Source organism: Chaetodon auriga, chromosome 13 (genome assembly GCF_051107435.1).
Source record: "Chaetodon auriga isolate fChaAug3 chromosome 13, fChaAug3.hap1, whole genome shotgun sequence".
NCBI classification, from domain to species: Eukaryota; Metazoa; Chordata; class Actinopteri; order Chaetodontiformes; family Chaetodontidae; genus Chaetodon; species Chaetodon auriga.
In genome coordinates, this window is record NC_135086.1 from 9527901 (window position 1) to 9549064 (window position 21164).

The 21164-nt window shown below is 43.0% G+C and overlaps 2 protein-coding genes across 4 annotated transcripts; one reads left to right on the forward strand and one right to left on the reverse strand.

Moving 5' to 3' along the window:
• The first annotated feature begins 151 nt into the window (after nucleotides 1-151).
• LOC143330271 (uncharacterized) lies at nucleotides 152-9379 on the forward strand. 2 transcript variants are annotated; one of them, XM_076746707.1, is made up of 11 exons: nucleotides 246-379; nucleotides 1851-2090; nucleotides 2378-2495; nucleotides 3648-3800; nucleotides 3972-4166; nucleotides 5206-5279; nucleotides 5419-5616; nucleotides 5774-5911; nucleotides 6011-6100; nucleotides 6326-6469; nucleotides 6637-9379. In XM_076746707.1, exons 2-11 carry the CDS (start codon nucleotides 1851-1853, stop codon nucleotides 6763-6765), a joined length of 1479 nt encoding a protein of 492 aa, XP_076602822.1. In that variant the 5' UTR covers nucleotides 246-379; the 3' UTR covers nucleotides 6766-9379. The 2 variants fall into 2 exon arrangements, with proteins under 2 accessions (XP_076602823.1, XP_076602822.1); XM_076746708.1 differs by lacking the exons at nucleotides 3648-3800; nucleotides 3972-4166 and having other exon boundaries at nucleotides 152-379.
• Nucleotides 9380-9508: 129 nt separating this feature from the next.
• LOC143330270 (zinc finger protein 654-like) lies at nucleotides 9509-20310 on the reverse strand. Of its 2 annotated transcripts, none has more exons than XM_076746705.1 (12): nucleotides 20164-20310; nucleotides 19081-19226; nucleotides 18638-18719; nucleotides 18201-18336; nucleotides 17345-17547; nucleotides 16836-16972; nucleotides 16416-16557; nucleotides 15756-16040; nucleotides 14520-15647; nucleotides 13382-14172; nucleotides 11724-12799; nucleotides 9509-11620 (listed from the first exon to the last, which is right to left on the reverse strand). In XM_076746705.1, exons 1-12 carry the CDS (start codon nucleotides 20287-20289, stop codon nucleotides 11616-11618), a joined length of 4257 nt encoding a protein of 1418 aa, XP_076602820.1. In that variant the 5' UTR covers nucleotides 20290-20310; the 3' UTR covers nucleotides 9509-11615. The 2 variants fall into 2 exon arrangements, with proteins under 2 accessions (XP_076602820.1, XP_076602821.1); XM_076746706.1 differs by having other exon boundaries at nucleotides 9510-11620; nucleotides 18201-18333; nucleotides 20164-20304.
• Between the last annotated feature and the right edge of the window lie 854 nt (nucleotides 20311-21164).

The following is a 21164-nucleotide window of genomic DNA, read 5'->3' on the forward strand; positions in this document are numbered from 1 at the left end:
ATTCCGTGTTTAATTTATGACAGGTGAGCAGCTGATGCCTTGGTGCTGTCAAACATATAATGTGGTTTGTAATGGTAATTGAGCTTATGGGCTATTATGTAGTATAGTCAACAGCGCTAGATGATGTAGTTTACGAGGAGCAGTTAAAGGCATCATAGGACAAGATAGCCGCTAAAGCAGCTAATATAGGCTAGCCTGCGCAGTGATTAACGCGTTTACTCCCAGTGCTGCTGGGTAATTTACCTACAAGACAAGCCACCTCCCAGCTGGCGTTACGCGTAATATATGTAGTAACTAATATGTTTTAATTAACAGGTCTAAGGGGATCAGCTGTGCGATTTGAAATTGTACTCCAAGCCAAGGAGTCAATCGCTGAAAGGTAACGTACCGTTGTCATCATTTGCTAAATATAACGTTATCCTCAACATTAGCTTATTAACGCCATTCCGTACTTTAGCTAGGACACGGTTAACGCTATATCCATCATTAAATAGTGTTATTCATTACTTAGTGTCATGATTGTATCTTTGCTGGTAGTTTTGGCGGTTATATTGCTGGGCAGTAACAGAAACAAACATATGTGTCCCCATCCCAAACTCCATTAAAAGCTCGGGTAATTTAACACAGCCTTTCTTGTTATTAACGGTGTGCAACCCTTAAAATTAAACTGAAGGCTTTTTCTAAAACAAATAAGTGCCATACTACAATTCGGGACTGAAATTTAAGAAGTTATTATTACTATCAAGTATTACTAACTTGCAGAATGTGTCAGTAGAATCACATATGGAAAACGGTAGCGTCACGAAACCAGTTCTAAAATTAGAACATTTTGTATGGAAGTCTCTGCTCGGGAAATATTTACATGCGAATCGTAATGTCTTGCATCCACATTCCATATGTAATAACACCAACTTCTGGCATTTTCAATGAAAATCGCAAAACTGTGAAGAAATCAGGACAAAGCATTGCACCTTGACCAATTTTTATGGACTGACATAAACAAATAACACGGAGATCTTGATAAGATTAGGCTAATATTGACTGACTGCTGGCCTGACTTTGTGTCAGAGTGAATTAGGAACTTCATACAACCACCTTCATACAAAAGAAGCCACTAACATTTCACATCGGCCTGATTTCAACACAAGGAAATCTTCAGAAATGAGCTATGAGGAAATTGCGCCAGTCATTTCCAGTCAAAGAGTCTCTTAACTCCTTGTGATTACCTTTAGAAGTTATAAAGGACTGTGAGATTGCTGGTATAAAACCATCAACTGGCCAGGAGAGCATCTCTCTGAACTGCTATTTAGGAATCAGTAAAAATACATAAAGTTGAGCACAGCAACTTGATTTCTTCACTCTTGTGCAAAAGCATTCGGAGTATTGTCTCCTTCAGGGAACGCAAAGCACAAATGGACCAAAATTAACCCTGCATGTGAGTGGTTGGTAAGACTAGAAAAGCGTTATATAAATAGAGTCCATTTACCATTTACACAAACTTGCGTGAACATATGCATGTACAGATATATAGTATCTACACAGATGCACATTTAAAAGAAAGCTTGAAGGAGTGTGAAACTACCAGCCCAGAGAAGGACATGCGATATCCTTGGTGTACAATACACCAATTTATAGTATGTACGCAATATGCTTCATGTTTAAATAGGGTCTTAACGTAATTTAGATTTGTTGGGTAAAGCTCTGGAGCAAAGAACAGAGGAGGAAGACTAGAAATAAAATTTATATGCATATAAACAGTGTTACTGGAAAAGCATGGAACTCATCCAGTTTCCTCTGAATAGCTTAAGCTTAAAACCCTTTGTTCATTTATCTTTCTGTCATTGCTGCAGATGGGGGAGTTTAAGAGCAGTCCTCTGGGCCGGGTAACGGTGTATTCCATCCAGGGCTGCCCGCACTGTGTGCAGGCTAAGGCCACCCTTGGGCGTTTGGGAGTACCGGTGTGCGACGTGGATGTTGGAAGGCATCCAGAGCTAAGAGCCAGGGTGAAGGAGCTGACAGGGCGCAGCACCGTCCCTCAAATCTTCTTCAACAACATTCACATTGGGGGCAACGATGACCTACAGAAATTGGTGAGAACGAGTGAAAACACCTTTGAACAGTGTCAAAAAATCATTATTGCTTCTACTGTCATTGCATTTGGTCATGTGCGTTCTTTATTAAAAACTTTGCAAATCTCCGCCTGGTTGCTTCTGGCAGTTATAGTATCGTAGTATGTGCTTCACCATCTGTTACTGCCGATATTTCACCTTCCTCCCTCTCAGCCAGACATACCTGGCTGAGATCAGCACTCTGAGTTCACTCTTCTTGTTTAAAATTGTGTTTAATCTGGTGTGTGCGTTGTGTTTCACTGTCTCAGGCTCCTGAGGAGCTTCAGAGGTTGGTGAATCTGGTGAAGGAGGAGCCTCTTCCAGCAGATGCTCCCCCACTGCCAGAGGAGAACCAATCCGAGGACATGGCAGCGGAGGCCGATGGAGGTGAGGCCTTTATTGGTCCGACGTGTTTTTTATTTGCATCCATGTATAGGAACAGCCAATTAGATTACAGATGAGAAAAAGAAGACTTATTCAGCAGCCTTAACCTGTTCTTAATGTACTGCTCATGGTGTGTTTATTGAGCAGTGTTTTCTGTCTCTGGGGTGGATTAGTTGCTTGATGTTGCAGCTGAAAACGATCAGTTTCAGATGGGTTTGCTCTGCACACTGAGGGAGACACGTCCTTATTGTGAGGTATTGACTCTAATGAACTATAATTAGTACTATAGTTTACTACTAGTGCTGCCATATATGGACATGCTGGTATTTTTGGTGACTGTTTGTATGTGTGTGTGTGTGTGTGTGTATATGTGTGTGTGTGCGCACTCATCTCCTGACAGGATACTTGATACTCTGGATGAACTCTGTAGCACCAGGCTGCCTCACTGCACCTCATTATCTGTGATTATTCAGCCCCCCACATTGTAAACAAAGTCGATCCAAAGGGCAGTTTCACAGCCTTTTTTTGGAGAAAGATTTTACTTCAGTTCTGGCTTTGATGTAGTGGTATAACATCAGTAGTTAGCAGCGAGCGAGCAGCTGTGTTTTGGTGGAGAGGTGCCTACAAAGATTGAATTTATTCCTTCATGTTTAAATCATTATGTTAAAGCTTTCATTCCCTCCGTCTTCTCCCCCTCGACATGCTTGATTCTAACTTTTATGATGCCACATTGGATGTTATTTCAGAAATACCAGCCAGCTTTGGTTGTTATGAGGTGTGTACATGTGTGTGTTAATGTGGTGAGAAGGACTCATCAGCCCATGAACAATTTAATGTAAATGACCCACTTGGATTTTATGCTGTTTAGTCTTGAGCTGCAATGATTAATCAATTAATTGTCAGCTATTAAATTATTGTCAACTATTTTGATAAGCAATGAATGGGTTTGAGTCATTTTTGAAGGAAAAAAGGAGTCAAAATTCTCTGATTTCAGCTGCACATATTTTCTGGTTTCTTTGAGATCGGCCTTGCTGCATTAAAAAAAAAACGTTTTTAAGCATAGTTGCACATATTACAGTTTTTCATCTGTGTGTGTGAACATGTATTTTTTGTGTGTTTGTGCATGTGTGGCTTGGCACATTCCTGCCCTCACAGAGTTTATGTGTGAGAGAGATGAGTTTGCCGACCTGGTAGAGGACCTCAAACATGCCAATGTGATTGGCAGTCATAGGAGGGGACTGACTTTATACAAAAAGAGCTTCTCCGGTGAACAACTGGTTGACTGGCTGCAGAAAGAGAAGGGCATGGGTGAGTAAGGCTGTAGACCTGCAGTACAACAGGCCTCCACTGTAGCGTCACTTTGATTTAGTCAAAGTTATTCGAACAATCTGGGAACTCCTCAAAAGAGCGCCCTGATTCACACAAAGCATAGTCAAATCCAGCTCTATCAACCCTTGACTGTGGCCGTGTGTGTGCCAGCCAGGGCTGAGGCCTGTAAAGCTGGCCAAGCATTGCTGCAGAAGAAGTACATGGTCACTGTGCGTGGCTGTGGGCAGCAGGACGGCAGCTTCGGAGACGGCAAAGACAGCATGGACACACTGTACAGGCTGCTGGAGGACGACCCTCATTCGGCCCTCAACGCAGGACAGACGGCATCCTGCGCTCCCATCCAGGGTAGGTCAGGACTGGACGAGGCTTTGGGGCGCACACGCACCGCTTCCCCGGTTCGCGCTGACGGGTCCCCTCCAGCGCTCTCTAACCCCTGTCCTTTCTTTGCTGCTGGCTTGGTGTATGATCCTTTTGGGTTGGCTTGGGTTTGTGTCTTGTGTCGGTGAGCCGTGTGGTGTTAAGAAGTGAAGTAAGGGTTGATGATATATCTCACGATGGCCTCTCATTAGAAACAACAGTTAAAAAAACTCCCCTAACATTCCATCAGCGACTTCCACGATGGTGAGAATGCAGGAAATACCTGGAAAAAATCAGCTTTCAACTGCAAATCACGGCCTTCATCAGTGGACTGACAGATACAGTTGAGGGCTCCAGAAAACGCTAATAAGTTGATCCTTAGGGTTAGCTTTTTGGTGAAATATGACACAGTATGTTTGATAATACATTGTGTGAGAAATCCTGTGCTTTCGTTCTGATGGGAAGCGGAGAAAAACAGTACAAACGGCCTGGAAATATATATCACTGAAGCCCTATTTCAAATCCACGTTGTGCCTTTCTGCGGACAGATTAACACTCCTCAAGCTTTTTTTTTTTCCCCCTCTGTGATGGTGGTAAGACACATTGCCTGCCTCTGTGTTCATGTATTTGTAATGAATGTTGCACACCTCTTGAGGCTAACTAACAAGCTGATCCGTGCTCTACGACACAGAGGTGATTACGGTCTGCTTCTGTAAGTGTGTGTGTGTTATTGGGCTTGAATAACACTAACGCTTTTTGTTCTCTTCAATTTATCTGCCGTGCCCTTTTCTCACAGGTAATGTTTCCTAATAGTGATCTCATTTGTACGACGTCGAGGTTAGCCTGATCTCTATGCAGCTTGTCCATTACTTTTCCCCCACTGGTTCATTTCACAGCTTCTTTAAATATCCACTTACTGCCTCTGTTACAGCGCAGTGACACCCTGCAGATTGTGTCCCAGCTCTTTGTTCATGTTTCGGATTAAACATGTCCTTTACAAATATGTCTCTCTCTCTCTCTCTCTCAGCTGCTGAGCTGTCTCTGCTTTTACGAGAGATGATTCTGAAATTGTTCTCGGAGCATCTCTCTGCTGATGGCAAGGTAATGTCCTCATTAGCTCTGTGCCTGTTTTCCTCTGCATGTTTGGTTTGGTTAAATCTAACGGCCCGGGGCTGCTTAACCCCTGGAAAGTTGGTGAAAATGAGTGTGCGTACAGAACGTGTCGTCCTTGCTCCCGCAGTCTGTCGACTACAAGGGCATGTCGTTGAACCCTGCCTTTGAGCGTTACTCCGAGCTGGCCATTCAGCTGCAGAGGGTGGAGCTGCTGACGCTGAGTCGGGAGGAGAAGCTGGCCTTCTTCATTAACATCTACAACGCCTTGGTCATCCATGGGAACCTACGCCTGGGGGCCCCCACCAACATGTGGCAAAGATACAGAGTAGGATTTTACATTCTGACTGAAGTATAAAGATAAAACATACGTATGCTCAAAGGCAGGAAATGCTGCGTGATCCCAACCTTTTGTTGTATTTTCACATCTATTGGGGAAAAAAAGGTTCTGCATTAAAGATACTTCATTCTGTCCCTCTTTGTAGTTCTTCAACTATGTGAGCTACCTGATTGGTGGAGAAGTGTTCACATTACAGGACATTGAGAATGGTGTTCTGAGAGGGAACAGAAAAGGTGTCGCACAGCTTCTGAGACCCTTCTCCAAAACGGACCCACGGTTACAAGTATTCAGACGTTCTGTTGGATCATTTCACTGATTCACCAATGCTGAGTTTTACGTGGATTGATGAATGTCATGTTTCACTTCCCACTCTGTCCACTAGGTGGCCCTTCCAGATCCTGAGCCTCTCATTCACTTTGCCTTGAACTGTGGTGCAAAGGGCTGCCCACCAATTAAAACATACACCCCACAGGTAAGCAGATTGTGAAAAATATTAATAAGACTAAACTTGATATGTTGCTGTCTCTTTTTACTGTGTCTGTGTAATGATCTTTCATTGATCAAGCATATTATTTAATAGTTGATTTCTTTATAAATTGATCAACTGTGAAGCCAGAATGCAATTACTGATTGTATTGGGATTGTACTTGGGGGGGGGGGCTATCTACATGATCTGAAATCAATTCTGCTCCGTCAGGACATCGACAGCCAGCTCCGCACGGCGGCTGAGGCCTTCCTGGAGAACGACGACGGCTGTGTGGTGGATTCTGGGAAAAGAGAAGTGCGACTCAGTCAGATATTCAAGTGGTACAAAGACGACTTTGGAGGCACCGATGAGAAGGTAGCTTTGACTCCCAGCTGATTCATGTGTGTGTGTATAAAGAAACTGTTTGAATTCTCCAGTACTTGAAGTGAAATGTGGTTATTTATTGTTGCTCTCATTTGGTGAAGAAAGTTGAACCATGAACCTCACTGCGTGTTTTCTCCTCCACCGCGTCTCTCTCGTAGCTGCTGAACTGGGTGGTGGAGCACATGAGCGACTCTCCGAAGAAGACCAGCCTGCAGGGCGTCCTCTCCGCCGGGAAGACCAAAGTCCGCTTCCTCCCCTACGACTGGAGCACCAACAGTACCCACTGAGCACGCACACACACATGCGCGTCCAGCGACACGCTCTCACACGTCTGCCCACTTTCTACTGAGCTGCATCTACTGTAAAACCAGAAGGCTGGCGTCGACGTGCTCGCCAAAAGCGGTCCGCCATGTTTTTATTCAAACTGTAAATCCGAGTGGTGAGAGGGGCTCGTTTGCACTGTACCATAGACTCATACTTCTCTCGTAGGCTGATCCTAGCTTTAAGGTCTTAATGTAAGCCCCCACACCCTCTGTTTGGAAGTCACGTTCTGCATACGAGTTGTACATTCAAGTTGGCTTGAACCCAACAACCGAGAGCTTATTTTAGAAATCGAGCTGCACACGGAAACGGCTGCAGCATCATTTAATAGGAAGCGTATTATGCTCATTAAGCGTGTTACTCACATCCGATATTAACGTCCTGTGTAAAATGTCAAAGCCTGAAAATTTCATACATTTCCGCATCTTATTTTAGAGTAAGTTATCACAGAGAAAGCCAACCAAAAGCGTACTGTAAAATAGCAACATAATGGCTTCCACTCGTCCTCGTTTTGAAACACCGTGTCAGCAACTCAGGAGTCATCGACTATCACGGTCTTCTGTCGAGCACAGCACTCACTGGGCTACTCATGAGGCGCGTTAAATCAGAGCAGGTGGAGACGATGACGCGGCTGATCCCAACACACTGCCTTGACAAGCCATATCAAAACCCTTTGAACTTACGAGACTCGCTCACGTTTACCAGCTTCTGCAGACTCCCCACAAAGCTGCTCCGTCATCTCAACGGCGTTTCCAATCTGCACACGTAAACAGGTTGTTGTTTCCCACAGGGACGGAAAGCAATCGCCGTCGCAGTTTAAACACATAATGCAAATGGGACGTTAGTGCGTCAGCGGATATTAAATACTGAATTATTAACCCAAGTCCGCTCGTGGCTGGAAAACACCAGATGTCAGCTTTTAAAGATTTTGTAAAGAAATTTGTGAACATTTCCTTTGACCCAGGTATCAAAGCTCTTTTTACATTGGACAAACAAAATGTTTAGGTGCTGCCCCTGTGGCTTATCTTCCCAGTGGATTGGCACAGGTTGGACTGGAGCGGTGGTGTGGGAGGCATCCTTTTGTCGGATCCAGTCTCTGTATGTAAAAACAAGCAGTGACTCCTTCTTTCGGGGTGCAGGCAGATGCAGAACTGAGGCTTTTGCACGTCTTGATCAGTTTTCTAAGCCCCTGTGGTCGTTTTCCCTTTCGTCATTTGACCCTACGTCGCTGTCCACCCCTCACCCCTCTTCTTGATCCAAGTCTTCCATTTTGAATCGGAGAAGTGCTACTGCTGTGTTTCCAGCACAGTCATTTAGTAAAAGATTCACAAGCATTCACAATATCATGATCAAAACTACACCCATTGGCATCATTGCACTCTGACACTTTGCATGCACCTTTGAATGCGGTTGAGACATACTTGTACTGCGCTCCAGGGTGTGTGAGGAAACTGAGAAAAAAAGTCTTTCAAATATTTTTCATTACTCAGCTCAGTAGTCATGAACACAGTTATATGTAGCAGTTTAAGTTTGGATTCGTTTGCAGGTCTTGGTGTGTTGAGTTTGTGCCTACACAGGCCTACCACACTGTAAAAGCATCCTTTTTTCCAATCATTCAAATTCAACTTCACTGTTTTTCCGTCGTACCTGGCCTTAAAACTTCAGAGGACTTCTTTATGTTTAACATAACATTTACCAGTCTGATGGCCACAGATGAAGTGAATATAATTACTGTACATGAAGGGTGTGTGGCTGAGAAAAAACCTGTTTAGGGGGATTTCTCCGTTTCCAGAATTCAAGGATTTTCTTATCTCAGGTCAAAGGAAAACGAGAGTGGAAACATTAAGCTGTTTGATGCAATCAGTGCACTGTCTGTTGCATGTTGAGCTCATCCTGCAGTCCATGCTCCTTTTGGAAAGACATTTTGTGTCATGCACATTCATGTAACTGTCAGTTTCTTTTCCTTTAAGCTATAAGCAGCACCAAAGCATATGGTTAGACGAGTATGTGTTAAAACTGGAATGCATTTACGGCATGAGATCCTGGAAAACTGTCCGGTCTTGAATGCCGGCCTGTGGCAGAGCTGCTTCTGTCACTGCTTTGTTTGTAGCCTGTAAGCTCAGACACAGACAGCTGGACCTGAACACTCACCCCCCCAGTTCGAGAAATTAAGTGTCATTTAGATCTGAATATCAGAAAACAGCAGCGCTAACCCAAGTTTGGTGAAACTGGCCATCATTTAACTGTCTACCAAAATGTGCATCACACAGTCTGAACAGACTGCACCTTTTCTGTGAATACATGCCTTCAGTGACGAGTGCGCCCCCGGCTTTACTAAACTCCATTATTGACTGAGAGTGAAACAAAAGGGGAAGGTTTTATTCACCATATTGAGGAGTCCTGTCCTTTTTCAAAATTACCTCATGTATCAGGAAAATGTGATGCAAAAACTTTTTTAAATAAGCAATTCTATTATAATCATTCTATTTTCCTCTTTCCTGGGGCTAACAATGAAGCAATATGTTTATGAATAGTAAATATGCAATGCCGAACTTAAAAATAAAATATATTATGAGCCTGTCTGCTGTCTTTTGTTCGATTATCTCGGTGCATGTGCAAATCAGCTTTGAAGCAGAGAACGAGAAGGGAAAAAAAATAACTGGTTGTTCATGTATGTGCTGCAAAAATATTCAAAACTAATAACAGACTTGTAGTTTCATTTGTTTATTCAAACAAATTTGATCACTTTTTCTTTATGAAAAATAGATGGGGGGTCATTACCTTTACAAATCCAATCTATCAACATTTGTACATATAAATAAACAGGTTTAAGTACACAGTCCCATAAAAACATGACATTAAAAAGTTATTAAACAGATCAACCATCTTAAAAGTATATACATAACAACCGATGTGAAATATTCTACATAGTGGAAAAACACATGGTCATGGAGTTCAACATGAAAAACTTTTGAAATCTGAGATTCAAAGCAAACGGATGCTGTATTACCGATTTTAACGTTCACTTATCATCTGAGCTACAGTCTAACACTGATTCAGTCTTGGCACTAATAAAACTGAATAACTCATATACTGTACAGAAGAATAGTGTGACAGTATGAAGGCAGATTCAATGAGTGATTCCTGTGGTCAGACCACCAGTTAGCAAAAGCAAACTCAAAAACAGCAGCCCACACAAATTATGCTGAAAACACATAATTTAACTGTATGGAGGTATGATTTTCATACAGTTGCAAATACTGCTCATGGTATTACTACATGTAAAATCCACCCAGGACAAAATAAGACAGGCCTTTTGGATCATGAGCTGATTCGCGATGCCATGTTTCTGGCGTCATTCTCGGCACTGCAGCTGAGGGAGCCAGATGTGCAGGGAGCCCCTCAGAACGTGACGGGACACCCTCTGCCACCAAGTGCCAAGGTTTTTCCAAACAGGTTAGCGTTATCCATGAAAGAAATCAGTTGAGGAACCTTTGGTCTATAATGCTTGTTTAAAAAAAAAAAAATGAAAAAGAAAATGCTGTGGATAGATGTAAAATGGTTTTAATGCAAACTGATACAAAAAGGCCTGATTAGTGTTTTTTTTTTTTTTTCTTAAAGTGATTAAAAAACGCTGTGTAAAACCTAAATAATACAGAATGCGATAACTTGCTAATCCTCTTTGACACATACCCAATTAAAAACCGGTTTGACCTCATCAGCTTCACAGATTTTTGTAAATATCTGCTTATTCTGGATTTGATGCAGCGACATTTCAAACAAGTTGGGACAGGAGCAACTAAAGACTGGGAAAGTTGTGGAATGCTCCAAAAACACCTGTTTGGAACATTCCACAGGTAAACAGGTTCACCGGTAACAGGTGATAGTAGCATGATTGGGTATGAAATGTTTTCTGTTTCATTTACATTTTACACAGCGTCCAAACTTTTTTGGAATCAGGGTTGTAGGACCCAAACGGACACATACATCATAGTGTCAACAGGACAAGTCATTCATTATCATAGCCAAGTCCTCATGGGGATGCTGTCTGCCAGAGGGGCGATGCTGTGCAGTCAAACTGCACCGCCTTGCATTCAGCGCTGGTTAAAACTTCATTATTTAAGCGTGGGTGCTTCAATAATGGTGTTTCAAAAACAAATAAATGGATGACACATTTCTTTCCCACAGCAGGTTCACAACCCTTTTCCTGAAAGTTCCATATCCTGTGTGTCACTATAACTTTACCATGATATGGTGAGTCCAGCAAAGGTCACACAGGAGTACTGTGATTACAAGTTATTTTAAAGCTGTAAGTAACTGAGTTTTTACACACAGATAACTACTGTGTTTTTTATTCCAGGGAAGCCTTGGCCTGCATTTGTTGCTTCAGTTCCCAAGCTTGTTTTTCTGCTTTACTTTTAGATTTGCTGAGTAATTTTGCTGAGACTTTTTCTAACCAATCTTGTTTGAAAAGGTGAATAAATATGAAGTAATCATAGATAAAGAGAATCTATGGATTTATCGCACATTTGTTTTTGTTTTACGTATTTGGCAATGCGCACACTGATGGTGTTTTGAGGACAAAACTACATTTAGCTGTCAAAAGTATTGCTTCGAAAAAGGTTTTATCAGTTAAATTAGTAGACAAAAAAAAAAAAAAATCCTCCAATTTGACAAACTGGTATCCAAAAATTAAATAAGTGCTGTATCTGAGTATTAAGAAAGGGTTCCAGTGTTCCTTTATCTCGAATCCTTGCCCTGAGCCAGGTGGCAGAGTACAGCGGTCACTCCAGTTCCAGCTCGTCTTCACTTACAACTAACCTAAAAATAACAACAAAGATTATCCGGTGGATCATTTGGGTTAGAAACATTCACACAATAATGGCTTGTTACACTTAAGAATGACTGAATCGAGCCTTCTTACCTTCATCATCAGAATCAAAGCCAAAGAGTGCAGAGCAGGTGTTAAGGGCTTGGTGTTTCTGTAACTCTTCTAAGCTGCTGAAGGAGGAAAGACATTTGTCACAGCGAGACCTGATCTTCTGCTCGGGGGCCTCATTATTCTTGTGCTGCTCCTTGTCTGGCACCGGCTCCTCCTTTTTCTTATTGCTCCAGTACACATTTTTCCTCGGAGCGGCCTCATCGGTCGACCTCCTCTTGCGCATTGAGAGCAGAGACTCGTCCATGTAGGTGGAGGGTGGCGGCCGGATGAAGGGGGCTTTGACGAACGTGGCATAGGAGGGATCCTCGGGTTTGAAGGTTTTGTGCTCAGTGATGTGTGGCTCTCCCAGTTTCTGCTGGACTCCCTCAGACAGAGTGGACAAATCCTCAAGGTCTCGGACGTTCAAGGGGTCCCGCTCGATCGGCATTCTTTTTCGACAGCTCTTTCGTGAAGTTGCTGCAGCAGCACCGCTGTGGGAAGTGGAGCTCTTTCTCTCCGACACTTGATTAATCGTCTCATCTCCATATCCATTGACGGCGACTTTGCTCTCATCCATAGGCTCATGGCTGACTGCTTTCTCTGAACAATTATCAGATTTAGACAGGTCTTGGCTGCTATCGTCACAAGGCTGATCTTCAGCGTTCTCATCTTCGTTGAAATCCTCAAGATTAGAGGCGTCAGCATGATCCAGGACAGGACTGTCCCTCTGCCCCTTTTTACTCTGCAGCCACGTCTCCTCGACCTTCACTCTCTGCTTCCACGGAGCTTCAGCATTTTGCTTCTTCTGTCTGACGGGTCCCACCTCCAGCTCATCTCTTTGAGGCGCGGGGATGTAGTGTCTCCATTCGTGGTCGTAGAGACCTTGAAGGGTAGAAAATAGCTTCTCGCAGTCTGTGAATGGACATTGAGGTCTGAAGGGCTGGTGGGTGCTGACGTGGTTCTTTAATTCCTGGTGTGTTAAGAAGCGCTGGCTACACTCCAGATGGTAGCAGAAGTGCTGGAGAGGAGTGTCGTGGAGCTTCATGTGGTCCTTATATTGCTGGAGAAACTGTATCTGCCTGTTGGAGGAAAGCAGAGTCAGCACAGCAAGCTCTCCTCAAAAAAGTATGATGGCAGTAAAGCATCTTTAGCAAGACTGAATCATAAACATAACATGGTGAAGTTTAAAACAATCTCTCTACATCCCCAGTTGGCAGGTTAAACAACAAATTGCCTCTCTTCTTTTTTTCCTTCCAACATGCAGACTCTTGTTGGTTGTGATGCTGTATTTGCCTTCTTTTTTTTGCCTTTGGCAGTTTGCAAACATCAACCACTGGTTAGTCTTTAAAGCTCCAGACTCCAAAAAAGCAACATAACTTGTATTGAAGTTGGGAATCTGTACTGGTGCGTAATCATCCATGTTTTACATTATCTGTCCCAAATGTATTTGCTCGTAAGGGAAGGTGTTTGTTGTTGATTGATTGAAGTTGGGATAGGAGCAACGAAAGACTGGGAAAAGATGTGGAATGCTCCAAAAACGCCTGTTTGGAGCAGTTTGTGAGCAGACTTTTTAAATAATAGAGCAGATAAACACGTGAAGATCATCATGTTAAACTCTATGTAAGAAAGTCTGTGATGCCTAATAATACTGTATATCTTACCTGAGGCAAACAGTGCACTTGTTCTTGGCCCAAACAAAGGTCTTCTCCAGGACCTTCTCCTCCTTACTATGGCACTTGATAGCATGCTTTGTTAGCGTGGTGCTGATCCTCAAGAACACTCTATCACAGGACTCTGAGGGGCACAAGTGATACGTGATATCCACACCGTAGCCGTTCTCTCCCGCTGGCGTCTCCTTGCCTTCTCCTTCTCCCTCCATCTCCATCACATGAGGATCTCTTACTATCACCAAGCCATCTTGAATGACTACCTGCTCATCCTTGAAGTCAACCTGCTTGAATATATTTGCGTTGGGGTTCTTGCACTTTTTGTGCAGCACAGATGTCTTTTTGATGAGGGTGCGGAGGTTCCTGATGATTCGATCTTCCCTCTTGAGGCTTGATACTTTAGTTTTGCCTCCGGGTTTGTGTTCAGGAGTATCCTCATCAGAAATGGAAGTCTGATTTTCATCCTGTGGCTGACTCTGATTCTCCACATTATCTACTGTTCCATTAGCAGCCGGCGCATCCACAGTGTATGGCTCCTTCTCAGGGGGCTTCTGCTTGCACATTTCATTAATGTGATCCACAATATGCTTTTTGGCAAATGGAAGCTGTTTAAAGCGTTTTCCACAGAGTATACATCTTAGTTTCCGACTCTTCAGGTGTGAGAGAGCATGCCTCATAACATTCAAGCCTTTGTAGTCTTTGTGGCAGAAGTTGCAGTGGTACATCACATGGGCATACTGTTGAGTACGGAGTACCCGGTCTTTCCACGTTCTCTTGGCTATCACCTGCAGAAAAGAACAAGCCACTGAAATCAGTGCTACAAGTTCAACAGAAAAAAGTTAGCAGAATATCAAAAAAAGTCTAAATAAAAAGGCATTTGAACCCCTTCATGTCTTTCTGTTTCCTTACTGATAAGCGGTGTCGCTGCATATATTAAATGTTTTTCTGCATAACTTTACACAAACATGTGTGTCAACACACTGCAGCACTTTATTCAAAGCAAAATCATGCTAATGCATCATCTAACAAGTAAGAGAAGATAAAGACACAAGCATTTAGAATACATGCACCCAGTAATTATGAACCTACATTATGAAATCCCTGGGAGGGTAATTACAGACAGACAACTGACCTCTGTGTTTGACGCTTCTGTTTCCTCTGTGGGTTGGGGCTCCTCCTCTGCATCCCCATTAAGCCCATCTGCTGCTGAGGATTCAGGGGGCTGCAGCTTCTCGCTGTCGGGCTTTTTGGATTTAAGAGAGTAGCTATGTAACAGTTCTATTGGACAATCAAGTAGCTCTAAGAGTGGACCATCAAGCTCGGGATCAGCGTCAGCAGCAGGAACGGGAGCTTGATGCTCGTTCGGAGGACCTTCACTAAGCTTGGAACCAAAGTGTGTGTGAGATTCCTCTTGGGTTTGCTCACTCACATCGCTACTACAGACCAAGTCAGTGTGCTTCTCAAGTCCATTTTCTTTCTCTAAAACATTCGTCTGCTCAAGTTGGTTCTCTTTCTCTTCACCCTCCTCTGTTTCAGTTTTCTCCTCAAAAGCAGACTCCTCCTCTGGAGGGGATATTTCATTGTCAGGGAAGGAGAGTTCCAGTTTCTGTAAAGGCTTCCGTCCCCGTTTTTTCCCTTTAACTTTGATCTTCTTCTCTTTAACTGTCTGCGCCTGATCCAGCTTCGGAAGACCCTGCAACCATCTTTTCTTCCGACCTTTCCTTTTAAAAATCTGGCTCTTCACACACCTCGACAAGTATTCTCTCTTGCGGTTTAGAGGAAGTTTTCCAGGAGCAGAATTTTCCACGTTAGTGTGATTGCGTCTTAGTGAATACACAGGCTTACTGCCTGAAGAGGAAGATTTGAGATTGTATCTGATCTCTGGATCATCACCGATGTCCGCCACATCCTCAACCTTCAACTGTTTTCTCCTTCTCCCCCATCTTCTCCTCTTCAGAGGAGCATTATTTGATGGGGCAACACACTTTTCTGGCTCTCCATCATTAGTCTGCTCTTCTGGAAGGCGTTGTTTCACAAATGCAGCTTCGGTGCACTGGCAGGAATTGAAACCTTGAGTGCATGAGTCATTTACACAATTATTTATGAATAGCTCTTCAGTTAGTTCCTTCTCCTCTTCCTCCCTCATCTCACTGAGAACAGCAGCTTTCATGACCTTGTCACTCATCAACTCCAAGCAATGGGTCCTGAGGGTCAGGAGGTTCCAAAACTCAGGGTCAAAACACAGGCGCTCCTTGAGCATCTGGAAAACAAAGATGTCAGCAGTGTTACAACATAATCATAATGCTAGTATATAATATATATATAATATATATCACTGTATTATACGCCCCCGTTCACCCCCTCCAACCTGTAGAATATGGAAGCGAACACTGGTCCGAACAGGGCTGTTGTGGGGATGCGGCTCCTGGTCAGGATGCATGTAGAGCAAGCAGACAGTTCGGTAAGCTTCCAGGCTGCGTTCCTGACAGAAGACCAGCAGGGCACAGGCTCGACAGATCTCCAGGTCGTGAGGCAGCAGGAACGCGATGGTCTTGCAGACCAAGCACCGGGTCACGCTGTCAGCCTGCATGTCACACAGCTGCAAGGCCCTCGCACAAAGCTCCACACAGACGTGGACTCCTTCAACCCCCAGCTGTCCAAAAACAAACACACTAGTGATTAAAAGGGGCTAAAATGGTAGATAGGACAAAGTCTGCACTGTATACATTTTATTTGCTTAACATTATGGAATTATATATTTAGCTATATCAGAAAACAAAATTTTCATATCAACTTTGTCCTCGACACATGATCACGGGCAGATTAGCACTATGGTAAGGCAACAGTGTCAAGGATATTTTAATCTGACAAATATCGTCCTCAGGTATGAGACGTGAGTAAGATCCTTGTCAGATCGAAGTGTTGTCAGTTTGTTCACACATTTCAGATGCAAGCTTCAAACAACATGCAGAAAATTTAGCTAATTATAGGTTGTCCTGAGTTGATGCTGTGTCAGTGTCAGTCGCACCTCTGTGGTGACCAGTTTGATGAAGGGGAAGATGGCTCGGATGTTAGTAGCAGAGGAAGCCAACTGCAAGCACTCAGCCAAAAAGCCTTGTCTGGAGGGATGGGCCCTAAGATGCAACCTGCTCCAGATGAACACCAGGTCCCTGCAGGGAGCAGCAGATGACAGGTCAAAGACATCTAGCTCGCTTACGTTAATTAAGCAACAACTCTTCTAATTCCCGTGTCAGTGAACAGAGGAGGTACTGAACCAACAAAATAAAATAAAACTGTGCATCCTGCCAACAGCCCCCCTCATACACGTTTTGAGCAAACACTAATTTACAGAACGTGAAAGTAACATCAACTATGAACATTGAGGAAGAGGAGGAGGATAGCTGGGTGTAGTATCAGTGTGACGTACGTGTCTGGAGGTCATTCTTACCAGATGTAGTACATGTCTCCATTGTGTAGCTGCTGGGTAAGGAAAGTTTTACACAGCGACAACAGAAGCTCGTCTTTTTCAACACTCTCCGTGTTGCAGATGATCTCGACTGCATCACGGCCATCTATCTCTGCCATCTGAGGAAGAAGTTATGAAGAAGCACGCACTCGCATAAAAAACACTCGAAATACAAAGTAAATCAACATGCATTACAAGCAACGAGTGCTATCAGGAACACAAAAATCATCTGTACAAATGGCTGCTCATAATTACAAGGTCCATTCACCATCATTTAATACAGCATCATAACAGTGACTTGAGTTTTAATCATTTGTCAGTAAACACACTTTGTTTGCAAATTACTGCATTCCCAACTTTTTTCGGCTCAGGGTTGTATCATCCTTTCCACCAACCCCATCTCTGGGTAAATATATTCGTCTGCACAGCCCCACGATGCCTCACAGCCTTAATACTTCCCACATTGCCTTTGCCACTGTTGGTCTCCTTACCTCCTTGTGAAGGTGCTCATGCAGTGATGCCTTGTAGAGGCAGGTGAGGTAGGCCTGATGGAAGAACAAATGCTTTCCAGCCTCACGGTTCTCCAGGCAGCTTTTAGCCAGGGCCTTGGCCTCTTGGATTCGTTCACAGGCCTGCAGATAGCGAACCCGCAGCTCAAGGAATACTGGCAACTCTGAGCTTAAGTAGTCCTCTACTGCATGGGAAGAAATTACATGTGTTAATGGACAGAATATGTAATGAACATGTGGGCTACAGTAATGTCACATAGAGTATCACTGGTGTGTCCTTTGAATTGAAGTGTTTCATGCTTGTAAAATATTAGGTATATTACATATATATATTAAACATACTTTTTTTTTTTTTAGCAGTGTGGCTGAAAATATTACATTTATTACATTATTATTGGAGGAACCAAATATATTTTGATAACTTTTAGCCATGGCATGCAAGCTTTGGGGAACTTGGGGAACACCGAGTTATGATCTTGGAGAAAAACTAGGATGGAAAAACAAAAACATCAAAGACAGCGTCCTTCTTATGTCTGAAACTGATTAAAAGAGCAGCAAACCTGAGCCTCCAGTGTATCCTACTGCCCTGATACTTGGGGCTCCACTGCTGCAGTCATGTTTGTGTCTTCTAGATCTGCATTCAGCAGAGTTATTCAGAGCACATCCATAGAAAACAGCAGCAGCTAGGCTACATTGAACAGTGTGGAGTGACAGTGTGATCGTGATCAGTGTGTGACGGACAGGAAGGAGAGGCTAGAACACAGCCTGTCACACTTCCTCAATGCAGTGTTCTCTGTGTGTATGCCATATGAGCTGTTACATATGGTCGTGAGCCTACCCTCTTTTGATGGCAAGTCTGCCTCCTTCAGGATTCCTTGCAGCACTGGATTCTCCCATGGGCCTCCCACTTTGATGATCTGCTTCACATGCTGAAGGTAGACGTTCCTGTGCCGCAGCAGCTGACAGTGGCACTGCTGCAATGAGAACACACGGCTCTTTGTGAGATGACCAAACACAACAATGACTTTTAAGACACACTGGTTCATATTTGCCAACAGAAACAGTGTAAATTACAACACATAAAGTAGCAGTAGAAACACGGCACGAGTTGTTATTTTGATCATAAAACATTGGCACTGTCGTGTTTTCAGCTGAGTGCTGGTAACTTTTACTCAGTGCTCTTACTAAATGGCAAGTGTAGCAGATGGGTCTTGTAACAGTGTGTTGTGTGAATAAGAAAACTAAAGCTCGAGACAGTGTATCAGTCGTTGTCACCTGAAAGGAATCGAGGATGTCTTTTAAAGGCTTTTCCACAAATTCTTCTTTACTAAAAAACAGCATCAGTTCAAAAAAGCTCCTGCAAGACAATGAGAGGTACATTAGTTTGCAAAAAAAAAAAAAACATCTCGCAGTAAATGAGACAACATATTCATCAGTAAACTCAGCTCCAAACCCTCTGGAGTTCTTTTCTATGCATGTTCTACTGTCAAAGAGTAGACCATGACCACATTGCTCCAGTAGTTTTAAAGCAAACAATGCTGTTATGTTCACTACACTATGTGGTTTAGCATGATCAAGGTATGGGCTGAGAATTTCACATGAAAACTCATACCTTAAGGTTTATTTGCCTGTTGAAACATCAACATCATCATCTCCCAATGTAAATGCTATTCAACACTTATTTACCATTTCAACAAAGAAAAATATTGGCTACTTACAAGGCCAGACTGCTGAGAACATAGTGGACGTGCTGGCAGTCATCAGGGAAGGCAGCAGTGGCTTTGGTGAAACTGCAGAGTGCAGTCCACAGCACCTTCAGCTGTGGCAGAGGAACTTGCCATTGGCCTGTGTACTCCTCAACCAACTGTGCAGGGAGAAGACAGAACGGCAGAAGACCACAAAGACATTGAGTCAGTTTGGTAATATCACGACAGTAATAGTTCATCTTAGAGTGTCTGTCTTGTAACCAAACACTTCAAATACTCTTTTACTTACTAGAAATGGGCTGCAATTGATCAACCCAATTTTTATTTTCAATTTAAATATTAGATTTTGAAAGTTCAGCACATTCAGGCACATTGTTTCAGTGTTAACATCATGCACCTGAATTGCAGAGCACCTTCTGATGCTTTATGGTTTATCCTGTTGTGACTCTATTCTCCATGGTAACAGGGACCTCTCTGAAACTATGATTGTGTTTATGGTGAAGTAATTCAAATGGAGTAAGGGGACTGGCGTTCACTGCATCACTATATTCTTTGAACAAAGCTGAAATCAGACTAATGCAAGACTTCAGCAGAAGCACATCCAACGATTTCAGTCTCGTGGTTTAGAGTAAATTCACCTTGTAGTGTTAAAGCCAACGTTACTACTGATGTTTGTTACTGATGACTACAGTTAAACCTTTTTTGTATCACCTAACTGGGCGTTTCATCTTAATTTCTGGCATCTGAGAACAGGCAGTGTTTTCTAAGTTTGTCCAAACACAGCTCGCTAGAGGACCTCATTCCGTTAGCTTAGCCTAACTATTTAACGTTAGCTATAAAGCTAAGCACTATCAAACATGAAGGAGATACCTCGAAAAACACAATTAGTACATGAAGTCATCTGGACATGAGCACGTTTATGTCCATCTACATTTTGTTAATCATCACAGTTATGCTTGGGCTATGCCAGTGTTAGCTACACAACTGCATAAATAGAGCTAATCTGTAGGCTAACGTTAGCTCACGAAGCTAGTAGCGTTAGCAATAAACAGACACCGACAAGGCAGACTGCGTGAAAAATGGAGTCCAACATACCTCACAAAACTCAGAGCAATAGCTTTTGCTGCTCAGAGACGACTCGTCGCTACAGTGTTTATTACACAATGTGTCCAGAGCTAATTCAAGCCCGTCTGTCTCCACATCACTTTCGCTGTCCGCCATACTGTCTGCTGTATCCAGCGCATAGTCAAAGTTGCCAGGTTCGTAAGGTGGCATCCTCCTATCCCCCACGACAAACCGCTGCGAAACTGGCAACCCCGTAATTACGAAAGTGCTAATAAAGTTTTTTCAAAATTGTTAACAATGCGCAGCAAACAGTCATCTCCAGTCATCGTAAATGCCCCTGTACCTATCTATCTATATTCCTAAATAAGATACTGAAATTCATATACACAAATAATAGCTCTTTTCACAGCAGAGTTATTATAATAGGAAAAGCCAGTGAGTACATAAAGGGATTCTGAGACTAAAGAAGCTAAATGGAATTCAGCCATTGTTAATTTTATCATGTACATGTATTATCTTTAATCTAATAGGTAAATGTCTTTCAAATTGCTGTCAATTAAAATACTACTGGTTACATTAATAGCAGAAAAGAGCCTAAGTATCCCTGTCCCTTGTGGTTGGTGAGGAGGGATTTCTTAGCTCTTGCTCATTTGTGTCTGATGCCTACACTGATATGCCCTGGGGAGCGCACATACACATGATGATGCTGCAGTTATTTGTGTGCTACTGTATGGAGACAGATTTCATAACTGATCTCAGCTCAGTGGGTTTGTGAAAGCACTTCACAAGCCTGTGTAGACATAGACACAGACTCCATGCTATTATAGCCTATAAATGTTATGTTTCAAACTCTGTGAAAACTTTTGAAACAAACTGCACACTTTAGTTTTGGCTATAATGGGTGATGCAGGGGCAAAACACTTGCAAACCACTGCTGAGATCCAGACTCTGTTTCATCTGTTCCTGGCAGTACTCTGTGGAGGTCGTTTGTTCCACTGAACATGACTGGGAGGGATCAGGAATGGGAGTCT